Source organism: Myxocyprinus asiaticus, chromosome 24 (genome assembly GCF_019703515.2).
Source record: "Myxocyprinus asiaticus isolate MX2 ecotype Aquarium Trade chromosome 24, UBuf_Myxa_2, whole genome shotgun sequence".
In the NCBI taxonomy this organism is placed as follows: Eukaryota; Metazoa; Chordata; class Actinopteri; order Cypriniformes; family Catostomidae; genus Myxocyprinus; species Myxocyprinus asiaticus.
This window is the reverse complement of record NC_059367.1, coordinates 38,699,130-38,713,972: the sequence shown is the minus strand read 5'-3', so window position 1 is coordinate 38,713,972 and position 14,843 is coordinate 38,699,130. Positions and strand designations below refer to the sequence as shown.

The 14,843-nt window shown below is 38.0% G+C and overlaps 1 protein-coding gene across 1 annotated transcript in view; it reads left to right on the top strand.

Moving 5' to 3' along the window:
• The first annotated feature begins 266 nt into the window (after nucleotides 1-266).
• Nucleotides 267-14,843, top strand: part of LOC127415112 (bone morphogenetic protein 1-like) — a 126,549-nt gene continuing 111,972 nt past the window's right edge. The window contains exon 1 of the mRNA XM_051653673.1: nucleotides 267-466. Coding sequence (XP_051509633.1) covers nucleotides 322-466 — 145 coding nt within the window. The 5' untranslated portion in view covers nucleotides 267-321. The remainder of the gene's footprint in view (nucleotides 467-14,843) is intronic.

The following is a 14,843-nucleotide window of genomic DNA, read 5'->3' as shown; positions in this document are numbered from 1 at the left end:
ATATTACAGAAAAAACATGCACAGTATAGAGAACAGAGCAAACACAGAGAACACACTCAGTATGCACAGAAGTATGTTACAAACCGGTGTGAGAAGCACCAACACTTCTCTTTTGCAAAGTTTGCAACCTATGGAACTGGCACAGAGCCCAGCGGCACAAATCACTTCACTGCTGTGTACTGGAACACAGTGCGTGTGTGTGGGGATGAAGAGCTTAAACCCGCCCTCGAGAGGAATCTCATTTCCCCTAAAACCTCCCATTTTTCCTCACCGATCATCTCTCTCCGTCTGAACCTCTATTCCTGCTACACTATCCCAATCATGGACCTCGCAGCGAGGTGTGCGTTCCTGCTCTCCAGCTTCGCCGTGCTCTCGGCGCTCGATTTGGACGCGATTGATCCCGGCTATTATGTGGAGACCAGCGCTTCCTCAGAAGTGATCGACTATAAAGATCCCTGCAAAGCTGGTGAGCACTGAGAGAGATTTATTTACTCTGCTTTTATGGATGCAAGCTTTCGCGCAAGCCACGTAAAGCTGCTGTGATACTGTGCGAAAATATAAAGTGTGCAACTGGAGATGACAGCGGAGACATGTAAAATAAACAGCGATAATGAACGCGAATTTACTTTACGCAAAGTACAAATGTTGTTGACACAACGGTGTCTTGAAGAGTTCGCGATGTTTTGACACGCGACAGGAAAATATTTACCAGGTGTTTTTTTTCTTCTTCTTTTTTTTTTCTTCTTTTTGTCAAATCGCAGCCGGAAAGTTTCTCTTTGTTTTTTGTTTCTGTTTTGTTCGCGAAAAGTTTTCGGGAAAGTTTCAAACAATTGATTTTCGCACGGTAACGAATAATCTTTGTTTATTTGAACTGTAGCGCAAGTGTATTCACATAAAAAGTATCAGTAAAACTTTCTATTTTTGCTTCTGAAATGCTTTGCAACAAAGTAGCAAAAATTAGACAAAGTAGAAGATAAAAAAATCAGTGTGTTCTCAGCTTTGGAGATGTCACTGACCCCCTTTGCCATGTCACTGTACTGAATGACGTAATGACCGGCCGGCTCGGTTTTCATGCTCGCGGTGTACTACGTCATCAAGAACAGTTGCCCTATGACGTAAAGCGACGTCATAAAGTACAGTGACACCATTAGAAACTGTTATGTTTAGAATGATATGTGAGTGTACTGCTTACTGCAGAGTGCACAGTAAACACTGAATACTGCCTACTATTTTTAAATAGTACATTAAACAATATGCATTGTGCAATAAAGGTTTAAAATAGTATGTATGTTGTTGTCACATGACCTAAGCAGGGGCGGAGCCAGGGATTGGGGTTTAGGAGTGGGGTGGCCAATGGGGTGGCCAGGCTTCGGTCCATGCTGGCCACGGCAACCCCCTAGCTCCGCCCCTGGACCTCAGTATATTCCTATTTAATTTAGCGTGACATCCTGTTGTCATCTCGGAAATAAATAGGCTATGGTTATTTCGCATTTTTCATACAAATTTGTGTAAAAACGTCTTTATGTAAAAACTCTTGAAAAAGACTCGTGAAAAGGATGTAACAAAATTGCTGTCTGTTATATTTTTAGTTCATTCGTCACATTAGAAATGAAAACTGAAGTTGGGATATATAGTATTGCATGTTGGAAACTACACATTTTGGTAACATTTCTGCACATACTGTAAATTTGCATACTGGTTGCACAGTATACATTCTGTAAACATTACTAAATTTATACGGCAAGGGGAAATGCTCAGCACGGTGGCCCCGTGGTCTATCCACATGTTCTAGAGGATAACTGTGGGCTGCTTGACCTGAATTCAGCAATTGATATCATTATGGTTTAGTAGCTCTAGGGAAGATATTAATTCTTTGGGTCCCTAGAGAACCTTGACTATTTTCACATTTCGTGATGTCAGGACAGGTGCCCTTATTTTGTAGTTAATCAAGGAGAGGTTATTGAGTTTCACAGATTAAATGTTTACTGTGAAGTAATGGCCCCACAAATCTGTGTTTAATACATCTGTTATTTGTAACCCTAAAGCTTTATATGAAAAGATGACACTCCAAACTTAAAGGTGAAGTTTCTTTTTTTTATGTTAAAATACTATCCCAGTTTTATCTGCAGAGACAGCCAAGCCATTCGTAGGCTGATTCCCCCCCCCCCCCAAATGTAAACGCTGTGGCTCTGTGGTGCTATAAAAATATTGCTCTGTTTGTTTGAGCATCCCAAACAGTGTGTTTAGAGAAACCTGTCTGAAAACAGTTTGTCATTATTTTTGCTATTCTATTTTGTGACACTAGGGGCACAAAAATCATATAAATCAACTTTATAGTTAGAACTATGATCAATAACCATACGTTTTAGGTTGCAATGGGGTAGGCCTGTCTATAAATCTCTATTGTATATACGTTTTTAAAAGATTATGCATATAAATATAAAATACTAAAATCTACTGTGAAATTAAGGATTATAACTTTAGTTTAAAGTAGGGCTGCACGATTTGGACAAAAAGTAATTTTGCGATTTGAACTGCGACACAATTGAGTCCTCTGAAAAATAACTAAACTTAGACCTTTTTCACTTCAGCCATCAAATAAATAAATAAATCAGTGAAACATAGAGAGACAGAGAGAAAAAATACAGTCTTTGTATTAAAATTGTGATAGGGTCACCCACTATTAATCATCATTATTTTTTGGAACCCAGTCAACTTGATTATTATATTATTATAATAGTATAATATTTGATTGATTATTGATTATTATTTTTCAATAGTAATATATTTCTCTAATAAAATCTTAACTTGCACAGGGTATTGCTATGCAGTCCAGTTAAACCAAAGAGCTCTAAACCATTGTGCTTTTATTTTGGCGGACAACAGCAGTAAAAGTTTCTGTGTGCAGCTGAATTCACAACAGCTGTGCAACACAGTCCTCATTTTAAAATCTTTTCCTCCTCTTTCCACAAATACCCAGCACATATCCAAACGGGGCCATGGAGTGTATTATTTGTATTTTTATATTAACTTGTATCAGCCAAACATATTTCGATTTACGCAAAAGTGAATTTAAAGTGAATCTGGAGCGCTTTAAATACAACGTAAGCAAACATAACCGAACTTGGAGTCCATCTGATTCTCTGAGCACGAGATGGAGTTGTGTAGCACAGAACCTCTCTGGAAAACACTGTAATAATGCACTAACACAATACAGCCAGGACAGAGCAGGGCACGTAAACGTTGAAGCGAGCAGTGCAAGCAGACTATGTATTAATAATATTTAATAAAATTTCAGCCATTTGCGGTTTAATAATCGCACAAGATCATTTCGCAATTTCGATTTTATTTCGATTAATTGTGCAGCCCTAGTTTAAATATATTTCTATGGCAAAACAAGAGCACTGCAAACAGACAGGGTAACTGTATAGTCTGCATATTATTGTGAGTTGTTAAGGGTTTCCCTTGTTTTGCCACCTGCGGGATGAAATGTGGTTGTTGCGATTGAGTTTTATATGTGCACTATTAAAGGAAAGTTTCACCCAAAAATTACAATTCTGTTTAACAGTCAATGACACGCCACTCATTTTCTGTCAGGATCTATTAAGTTATTAAAAAATACATTGAAAATGCATTTCACACAAAACAATTATTTGAATATAGCTCTTCTATGATGAACATATTTTCAATTTCTTAGAACAAAGTATTATGTGGTGTAACCGTCCGGAGACAGTAAAAACAATGAAAGTCTTATTAAAAGCTGAAATTCTTGAAAAAATAAATGTTTGTATGAGTAGTGCAGAATAAGGGCCACGCACCGAAGGTACTGTAGCCCCTATTGTATCTGTTAGTTTTGTTATTAGGGGCTAAGCAAGAAAGGTGCTGTGGCACCTATTGTATTTGTTAGTTTTTTTCTTCTTCCTCCTCCCCAATGGTAGTCCATGGCAGCCCTATGAACCGTTAATAGGAAACTGCAGAAATCTGGCACACTGATAGGGGTCGGTATGATAGGTATGAATATCCCCCAGATAAAATTTAGGGTCTCTAGAAACAAAATTATTTTTTTGCATCTGATCACTCTCCCCATTATGATTCAAATGGACCTCATGCATTAAAACTCTGCCTATTACAGTGGTCGCCATCTTGGATTATGATTTTTCAGTTTAAGCTTTTAATGTCCTTCAAACTTTGTCCGATTTGCTCAAACAATGGCTCAAAATAATTTCCAGACCAAGCCACTCAGAACTGACAAAACAGCATTTTTATCGGTGCTACAGTTCGGAAATTATGCCAACACGAAGATAACGAGGTTGATGCAAAACAGGAAGTTTGGCTGTATTTTGGCTATGCTTTGTCCTATGAAAATGAAACTTGGGACACTTTATAAGGACCATGATCTGAAGGTTTGTGCAAAGTTTGATGACAGTGCCACCTATGGGTCAAGTATGCTAAAAAGTGTTATTTTCACTTGTAACTTTTGAACCATATTTCCTAAAATCATGAGGTTGGTGTTTATGGATTCCGTGGATCATGAGGATTTCGGCGATACCACATTTTGCCTCTCCGCCATATTGAATTTTATTAAAAAGTGATGAATCTTTTAAATGCTTTGTTGGATTTAAAAGAAAATTGGAATGCATCATCAGTATCATGTTCTGATGATACCTAAGCAGTTTGGAGTCAGCGCCACCTATAGTTTAAAAGATAACTGACCAACACTTTTGTGTGTTGACTAACCTCGGGATGTCTCTTTGTCATTGATATGTCAACACAGTGTGTAAAGCTGTGGACTGCAGTTCTAAAGGATCAGGGTTCACTTCCCACCTAGGCAAGTCTAACATTTGAATTTCTATTGTACTGGGGGTCTTTGTATTGTGCTTACTGAAAAGTTGCATGGCTTGTCCCCAGTCATTTTGGCTTTCAGGTATTCTGCTTCTTCCTCCCCAATGGGAGTTTAAGGCAGCACTATGAACCGTACATAGGAAATGATAGTTGGCACACTGATTGGGGTTGATACGATTAGCTCTTTGACCAAGCTTGGAGTCTCTAGGCCACACTCCATAGCACCATCACCAGTTCAAAAATTTTCTTTACTGTTGCATATAAATCTTGGAAGGTTTGGTCTAAAAATAAAATTCTAGCTTCTTCTGATTACTCGCCTATGTCAATTGCAAGGTCCTCCTTACATTAAATCTCTGGCTATTACGGTGGTCAAGATACTCCTCCTAAAAAAATTATCTGATGATCTTCAGACCAAGCACAGAAATGACTGAACAGAATTTAGATTTTCATCTTTGTTGAAAAGTTTCACCAATAAAACAATTTGACCATGTTGTCCGCTGTGTTTGGCTTCGCTGACTCTCAGCTTGGTTTGTCTCTTTGATATCATTTAGACTTATAGATTGTAGACCCTCAAGACTGTTTGTAAAGTTTGAAAAAACTAAATGATATTTTGATAATTTTATGAAAGGCACATTTTATTTAGGTCAGATGGATTAACCCTGAGAAAACTTCGGTAACACTTTACAGTGATGTTCTATTTGTTAATATTAGTAAATTACATTAGTTAACATGAAATACAATGCACAATACTTTTACAGCATTTATTAATCTTGGTTAATGTTAATTTCAACATATAGTAATACATTTTTAAAATGAAAAGCAGATGTTAGCATAATGCAATATGTACTAACATGAACTAACTATGAACAATTGTATTTTTATTAACTAACATTAACAAAGAATAATAAATGCTGGAAAAGCCTGAACTTTGTTAGTTCATGATACCTAATGCATTAACTAATGTTAACAAAGGGAACCTTATTGGAAAGTGTTAACGAATCTTGAAAGGGGACTCAATGAGGACTGGGGCTGTCAAGCTCAGGAATTTCCAAAAAAGCACCATAACATTCAACTAAAACAAACAGCAAAACCATGGAAATACCAAAAGGTCCATAAAACTCATGCACTATATTCCAAGTCTTCTGAAGTCAAATTTCAGTCTCTTCCCCATGCAAAGCTTTAGTATGGTTTCAGAAGACTTCATTCTCATTCATTATATTGAAAAGAGTGTGTCCTACAGAAGAAAGTCACACAGGTTTGGAGCGACACAAGGTGAGTAGATAATGTCAGAATTAACTTTTATGGGTGACCCGTTCCTTTAAGTGGACGGAATGAAATGAAACCAAGTGTCTTGAAGCTCACTTCATTCTCTCACTCAGGAGACGTGTAAAATCTCAGTGATCTTGGTCTCTATTAACTTGTCTGCTGCTCCTGTCCTCCTCCTCTCCTCCTCCTCTCTCTTTCATCTTACTCTTTTTCACTCTTTAAGGACTGGCTTTTTTCCCTTGTCCTCATTTGCAGCTGAATAGGGCCCTTGGCTGTTCATTTTTACATTTTCACCCCTCTGAGATACAGACTTTTCTCTTAACAAATGGCTATAGGACAATAACATAGCCCACCAGCTGAAATTGGTATTCGGGCAGATTATTAGGCTGGTTGACCCGCAAAGACTCAGGGGGCGTCGATCTCATACTAGGATTAACTTCCTGGATTGTTCTGTCACTCTATGTGATTCAGGCTCTCCAGCGACGTAAGCCACAACGAGTCTGTTTTATGTGTGATTTCTCACTATCACATTTAATGCGTCATTCAAGTTAGCTTAGCTAAGAGAAGTGTTTTTCTTTGCTGTCCCATGCTCGTTTTATTTGGTACATTTTCTTTTTGTAAGTTATTTTGAGTTTTATTGGCCATTATGACGTGGTACACAGAATGTATCTTAACGTTCACAGCTGTTCCCCCATGTTCATTTCCTCTTTTTGTAAACAAACACAATTAGTACATCAGTATTAAACAGTTTATCCTATTTTATGAGGTGACGCCATAGGCGAAGTGTTGCCTTTAAAGGAATAATTCACCAAAAATGTGTCATCACAAAAATCTGTACTCACCCTCGTGTCGATCCGAAACCGTGTGACTTTCTTCCATGAAATGCAAGCGGAGAAATTGTGAAAAATGTACTGTACGCTCTTTTCCATGACATTATAATGTAGGGGGACCGAAGCTTTAAAGCCTGATAAAGGATGTAAAAGCATCCTAAAAGTATCCTAATAGTGGTCCATATGACTTGTGTGCTATAAGTCTTCTGAAGCCAGTTGATAGCTTTGTGTAAAAAGGACCGAAAAAGTCATTATTCCCTCTTAATTCAAGAACCGCGTCGATGGGATCATTAGGTCAGTGAACAAATCTTTCAGACTTGTTTTGTGAACCAGATCAATTAATTCATTGAAAAGATCCTGCTAGGAGGACATTGCTACTTTTGTGAACTCTCATGAAGGTGCCAAGAATAGCTAGAACAAAATCAAGATTTTCAAGGAAACAATGACTTAATTTCAGTCTGTTCGTAACACTAAGCTATCATATTGCTTCAGAAGACTTGGAATATAGTGCACAAGTTGGACTACTTTTATTACACTTGGTGCTTTTGCATCCATTTCAAACTTGAAAGCTCCTGTCCCCATACACTATTAAAAAAATATATTTTTGTGTTTCTAAGAAGAAAGAAAGTCATACAGGTCTGGAACAATGTGAGGGTGAGTAAATAATGGCAGATCTTTCATTTTTCATTGAGTTAATCCTTAAATTTAAAGGAAAATTGTGGGAAAGTTTCTCAACAGTAATGAAAAATACTGAGGTTTGTGCTGCTCATGAAGGAGTATTGCCCAATCTTTCATTACCCCTAATACCTTAACCATGATGTCTCTCTGACCTGGTTGGATTTCAGTAAATATATCAATAACCCTGAAGAAAGCTTCTCTTTTAAAATAACATGTCTCCCTCTCTTCCATCGGTCATAGATCTAAGAGAGTTGTAGACAAGGACAAGGTTTTGGATTGGTTTTGGATGGGGTCCAAGTGTCCCAGCTGTAGCAGAGATTATGTGAGCGGAGAGGTCTGTGTGTATAAGAGATGAGTAGGAACACAGATGTAGTGTACCTTGTTTACACTTCATCCAAGCACACAGAGACTCAGTACAGCATTCAAACTGTCCTATTTTATCAAACAGACTTTGGGTTAAAACATTCAAACTGATCTTGTTTGTTTAATTACGTACTATGAGCTCAAAGAATAAATGTGACGATTTCTGTAAGAACAAATTTACAAATGAGTCACGATTTAGACATACAGTTGTGCTCAAAGAAATTTGCATACCCTTGGAGAATTGGTAATATATGTACCATTTTTAAAGAAAACATGAGTGAGCAGGCAAAACACATTTCTTTTATTTCTTATGGGATTCATATTCAACTGTAGGTTATAACAGAATGGCACAATCATAAAACAAAACATGGCAACAAAGAAAAAGATTAAATGACCCCTGTTCAAAAGTCTGCATACCCTTAGTTCTTAATACTGTGTATTGCTCCATTTAGCATCAATGACAGCGTGCAGTCTTTTGTAATAGTTGTCTATGAGGCCCCAAATTCTTGCAGGTGGTATAGCTGCCCATTCGTCTTGGCAAAATGCCTCCAGGTCATGCAAAGTCTTTGGTCATCTTGCATGAACCGCACATTTGAGATCTCCCCAGAGTGGCTTTATGATATTAAGGTCAGGAGACTGTGATGGCCACTCCAGAACCTTCACCTTTTTCTGCTGTAACCACTGGAGGGTCAACTTGACCTTGTGCTTAGGGTCATTGTCATGCTGGAAAGTCCAAGAGCATCCCATGCGCAGCTTTCGTGCAGAAGAATGCAAATAGTCTGCCAGTATTTTCTGATAACATGCTGCATTCATCTTGCCATCAATTATCACAAGATTCCCCGTGCCTTTAGAGCTCACACACCCCCAAAACATCAGTGAGCCACCACCATGCTTCTCAGTGGGGATGGTATTCTTTTCACTATAGGCCTTGTTGACCCCTCTCCAAACATAGCGCTTATGGTTGTGACCATAAAGCTCTATTTTGGTCTCGTCACTCCAAATTACAGTGTGCCAGAAGCTGTGAGGCGTGTCAAGGTGTTGTCGGGCATATTGTAACCAGGCTTTTTGTGGCATTGCCGCAGTAAAGGCTTCTTTCTGGCATCTCGACCATGCAGCTAATTTTTGTTTAAGTATCGTCGTATTGTGCTCCTTGAAACAACCACGCTGTCTTTTTCCAGAGCAGCCTGTATTTCTCCTGTGGGTTCTTCTTTGTATCCCGAACAATTCTTCTGGCAGTTGTGGCTGAAATCTTTCTTGGTCTACCTGACCTTGGCTTGGTATCAAGAGATCCCCGAATTTTCCACTTCTTAATAGAACAGTACTGACTGGCATTTTCAAGGCTTTGGATATCTTTTTATATCCTTTTCCATCTTTATAAAGTTCCATTACCTTGTTACACAGGTCTTTTGACAGTTCTGCCTGCTCAGTGCATCCACGTGAGAGCTAACAACCTCATTGACTATTTATACACAGACACTAATTGCAATTTAAAAAGCCACAGGTAAATTAACCTTTAATTGCCATTTAAACCTGTGTGTGTCACCTTGTGTGTTTGTAACAAGGCCAAACATTCAAGGGTATGTAAACTTTTGATCAGGGCCATTTGGGTGATTTCTGTTATCATTATGATTTAAAAAGGAGTCAAACAATGTGATAATAAATGACTTCATATGATCACTATCCTTAAATAAAAGACAGTTTTTTTGCATGATCAGTCATATTTTCAAAATCAATGCCAAAATTTCACAATTTCTGCCAGGGTATGCAAACTTTTGAGCACAACTGTATGTTCAGAATTCATTCGGTACTGAATCAGGGATTTACAATTTTTTTTAGGGCTGTCAATTTATTAAAATGAGTCATCTAATTAATTAAATGATGTGCTGATTAATTAATCAAATTAATTGCAATTATTCACATATACCAAGATTCAATTAGAAAGACCCCAGATAAAGATTAAATGGTACATAATAATTAAAATCATTATAAATACAATACACACCGATCAGCCACATTAAAACCACCTGCCACCTGACAATATTGTGTAGGATCCCCCTCGTGCCGCCAAAACAGCGCCAACCCGCATCTCAGAATAGCATTCTGAGATGCTATTCTTCTCACCACAATTGTAAAGAGCAGTTATCTGAGTTACCGTAGACTTTGTCAGTTTGAACCAGTCTGGCCATTCTCTGTTGACCTCTCTCATCAACAAGGTGTTTCCGTCCACAGAACTGCCCCTCAGTGGATGTTTTTTGTTTTTGTCACCATTCTGAGTAAATTCTAGAGACTGTTGTGTGTGAAAATCCCAGGAGATCAGCAGTTACAGAAATACTCAGACCAGCCCGTCTGGCACCAACAATCATCCATGCGATTATCTAATCAGCTAATCGTGTGGCAGCAGTACAGTGCATAAAATCATGCTGTGGCATGGGGGGGCGTGGTCATGTGTCGGTCTGCGGGAGAGGGAGAGTGGTAAGGCTCGTCACCTGGCTCATAATTATCTCTAACACCTGTCTCTCATTATAGTGATGGCAGAGGGAGACTTAAAAGGCACGCCAGAGTATCAGAGAGAGAGAGAGAGTTACGGACAGCTGCCGACACCTGTGTGTGTTCGTCATTTTGGTTCAGTTTCTCATTAAATATTATTTATATTGTCACGCCGGTTCTCGCCTCCTTTCCATTGATGTGTTACACATGCAGATACGGGTCAGCAGCTTCAGTTAATGTTCACATCAACCAACAAAATGGAGAAAAAATGTGATGTCAGTGATTTGGACCATTGCTTGATTGTTGGTGCCAGATGGGCCAGATACATAAAGTGGCTTTAGAAGTCAAAATATTGTTTGTTTTATTTCCATCATTGAACTTATCCCTATCATTGGCCAACTTTCGTCTACACTATTTTTAATTGTTGGTCTATTTACTCGTGCATCAGACACTTTTGGAGCATTTGTGTTTTTAGGAAGCTGTGTTAAATGTAGTTTGAGACATATTGAAACCCCTGGATTCTGTTGTGCTTGGTCCAGCAGTTTTTGAGCGTAAGAGCACGTCATCTGTGGAAGACTGAGCTGCCTGCTTTCGTTGGTTTGACAAGGCATATTGCCTGTACAGCTGGAGTCACATCCCCTACTGCCAAAGATTTGTAAAAACATCAAGGTGGTACATCAATCTTGAATTGCTCAGATGGTAGCAGCTTTCCTTTTTACAGAATTTACATACGGGTCGGAGACTTTATTAATTGCATAAATTTTTTGAACGTTTTATTTTTCAGTAATTAATCACAATAAATTAACATGTTAAATCGACAGCCCTATTTTTATTTTTTTATTTTTTCATTAAAGGTGCACTCAGTAATTTCTTCCCATTAAAAAAACTTTAACTCCTAAAGACATTAATTGTAATTTTGCAATATATATAGGAAATCATGACCACTCACATTAAAATGAAGACTCCAGTCATATCAGTAACCTTATAAATGCTGTTTTATTCTACATGGAGAGGGTCCGCGCATGGGGGCTGCCATGTTAGGATCAATGACCAGCCGAATACTACTCACTTAATCTCACTAACCATTCTGTTATTTGACACTTTCACTCATTGATTAAAGTAATCATGGCTGACTGTGAATTCTAAATTGCTACAATGGCATTTGAAACTGAAAACCTTTGATTTTAAATGATGCTACATCCAAGCTGCTAGGTGTCAGTGTAAGTCCAAGATGACACAAAGACAAAAGTTACTGAGTACACCTTTAACAATGCTAAGAGCATGCTGAACTGCAAACCCAATGATTTGAATGGAAGATAAAGTCGACATGAAATGGCATTCGAAGTCCATTTTGCTTCCATAATGTGACACATTTCTGAGTTAAACAGTATATTCAATGATGAAAAAATGGGTGGTACTTGATTTTATCCATCCGGAATGTATTGAATCGTGAAAGTGGTCGTTCAGTACCAGAATGCGAGTTCTCTAAAACAATGCCTGAATAGCTAGTTGGCTAGAGGTTAACATTACAGCTTGCATGGCCTAGATGACATCAGTTGACAAGAAAAGTCACTTCAGTGGCAGAGCAAGTTATTATATTTTGATTACGGCTGGTAATTTAACGCTGTAATTTAGTGCGATTTAATTATTTAAAAAAATAATGCATTAAAAACATCAATTAATCATGCCTCCTAACCCGAACGTAAATACCATAATGAAAGTACCTATTTTTCTACTATCGGAGCAATTCAAACATGAAGTACGTGTAACTTTGTGTTTTTACGAGCCATGTCACCAGGGGACAGTCAGTTTGCCTCAACAAACCTCACAAGCAGCGCAGCCGCAGAATGGTAGTCGGTTGCGTTCTTGACAGCTGGATGAAGCACAGAATGCAGTTTTAAAAGTTTCAACTACTTTTAACTTGAGCATCTTAAAAATTAGGGATGTGCTACGGTGGTCGAGAAATCGGCTAGTCTTCCAACAACTTACTAGTTGTTCAAACAACTAACTAACTAGTTGGTTTTTTGTCCGTGTAGTCAGTTTTAGAATTTTATTGAATTATTTATATTGAAAAATCTTTATTTGGGGGCCTTTCTCAGCAAGTATTGATATATGTGATTAATTGTGATTAATTCAGGTAATAAATCTGCATGTGATGGAATTAATTAAATTAAACAGATTTATCGATTGGCAGCCCTAATTTTGATTAAAAAAGGACAATTTTTGTTTTTTTCGAATAACGTACACTGGTGGACAAAAGTTTGGAATAATGTACAGATTTTGCTGTTTCGGAAGGAAATGGTACTTTAATTCACCAAAGTGGCAACTGATCACAAAGTATAGTCAGGACATTACTGATATAAAAAACAGCACCACCACTATTTGAAAAAAGTCATTTTTGATCAAATCTAGACAGGCCCCATTTTCAGCAGACATCACTCTGACACCTTATCCTTGAGTAATCATGCTAAATTGCTAATTTGGTACTAGAAAATCACTTGCCATTATATCAAACACAGTTGAAAGCTATTTGGTTCGTTAAATGAAGCTAAACATTGTCTTTGTGTTTGTTTTTGAGTTGCCACAGTATGCAATAGACTGGCATGTCTTAAGGTCAATATTAGGTCAAAAATGACAAAAAAGAAACAGCTTTCTCTAGAAACTCGTCAGTCAATCATTGTTTTGAGGAATGAAGGCTATACAATGCTTGAAACTGCCAAAAAACTGAAGATTTCATACAAAGGTGTACACTACAGTCTTCAAAGACAAAGGACAACTGGTTCTAACATGGACAGAAAGAGCTGTGGAAGGCCAGATGTACAACTAAACAAGAGGATAAGTACATCAGAGTCTCTAGTTTGAGAAATAGACACCTCACATGTCCTCAGATGACAGCTTCATTGAATTCTACCCACTCAACACCAGTTTCATGTACAACAGTAAAGAGAAAACTCAGGGGTGCAGGCCTTATGGGAAGAATTGCAAAGAAAAAGCCACTTTTGAAACAGAAAAACAAAAAGAAAAGGTTAGAGTGGGCAAAGAAACACAGACATTGGACAACAGATAATTGGATAAGAGCGTTATGGATCTTAACCCCATTGAGCTTTTGTGGGATCAGCTAGACTGTAAGGTGCGTGAGAAGTGCCCGGCAAGACAGCCACATCTATGGCAAGAGTTACAGGAAGCATTGGGTGAAATGTCACCGGAGTATCCGGACAAACTGACAGCTAGAATGCCAAGGTTCTGCAAAACTGTCATTGCTGCACGTGAAGGATGTTTTGATTAGACCTCTTTGAAGTAGTTCATGAAGTTCAGATTTTTTTTTTCAAATTGTAATATTCATTTTTCATGTTATTGATGTCCTGACTATATATTGTGATCAGTTGAATGCCACTTTGGTGAATAAAAGTACCAATTTCTTTCCATAAGAGCACAATCTGTACATTATTCCAAACTTGGCCGCCAGTGTACATTGATGAATCATGCAAAACAAGACCAGGGATTTGAATGAAGAAAGTAAATAGGGTATATTTTTATTTCACGTCGACTTTCATTTTGAGAAATCGGAATTCTGAAGAGACTTTTAGATTTGTCTACATACAAACACGTTATCTTAGTGCTTAATTTACCAGACACAAAATCTACAGACAAACCGCAAAGCACTCCGCACAAGCGTGTACACACTCAAAACTCTCACATGGTAACTGTTGTCCCCCGTTTCTTTCCCCAGCATGGTTTTAATAAAGCACTCTTTGACCTAATTCACTGGTGTACTGCTCACCCTGAAATGTGGTGCTGCTTGAATTCCTCCTCTTTTCCTCTTTGGAGTCTGTCTCAAAGCTCTGCATGGAAAACCACAAGCGCTGACAGTTCAGCTGGAGCAACCAGGAGAGCCCAGGGACGGGGTCATGCATGCACGCCTGGTGACATCATACTCTCCCGTAGTTCATAGTCACAGAGACACAGGGGAATTGAGGGTTATTTTGATTTTGAACTTTTCAAGGAGGACTCTGTGTGCAATTTCACATAATTCCAAATAATTCCACACTTTGAAGCCTTTAAAAAAAAAAAATAAAAAAAATAAAAAAAAGTTTTGTGTGTGTTAAAGTATTAAAGCACTAATGCTGAAGTATGCTTTGTGATTCCAGTGTAATGGATTGCATCGTAATTTTTTTAGAGAGTTGAAATTGCGTGCCTTAGAGGTGATGTAGTTTTTTGGATGATAAAATACCGTCTACTTTCCCAGTTTAATATGCAGATGTGACTATAAGTAATTCTTAGGTTGATTCTCTTAAAAAGTGTAAACAGTGTGGCTCTGTGGCGCTATCAAAACATTACTCTGTTTTTTTGATTATCCAAACCAGCCCGACACAGCAA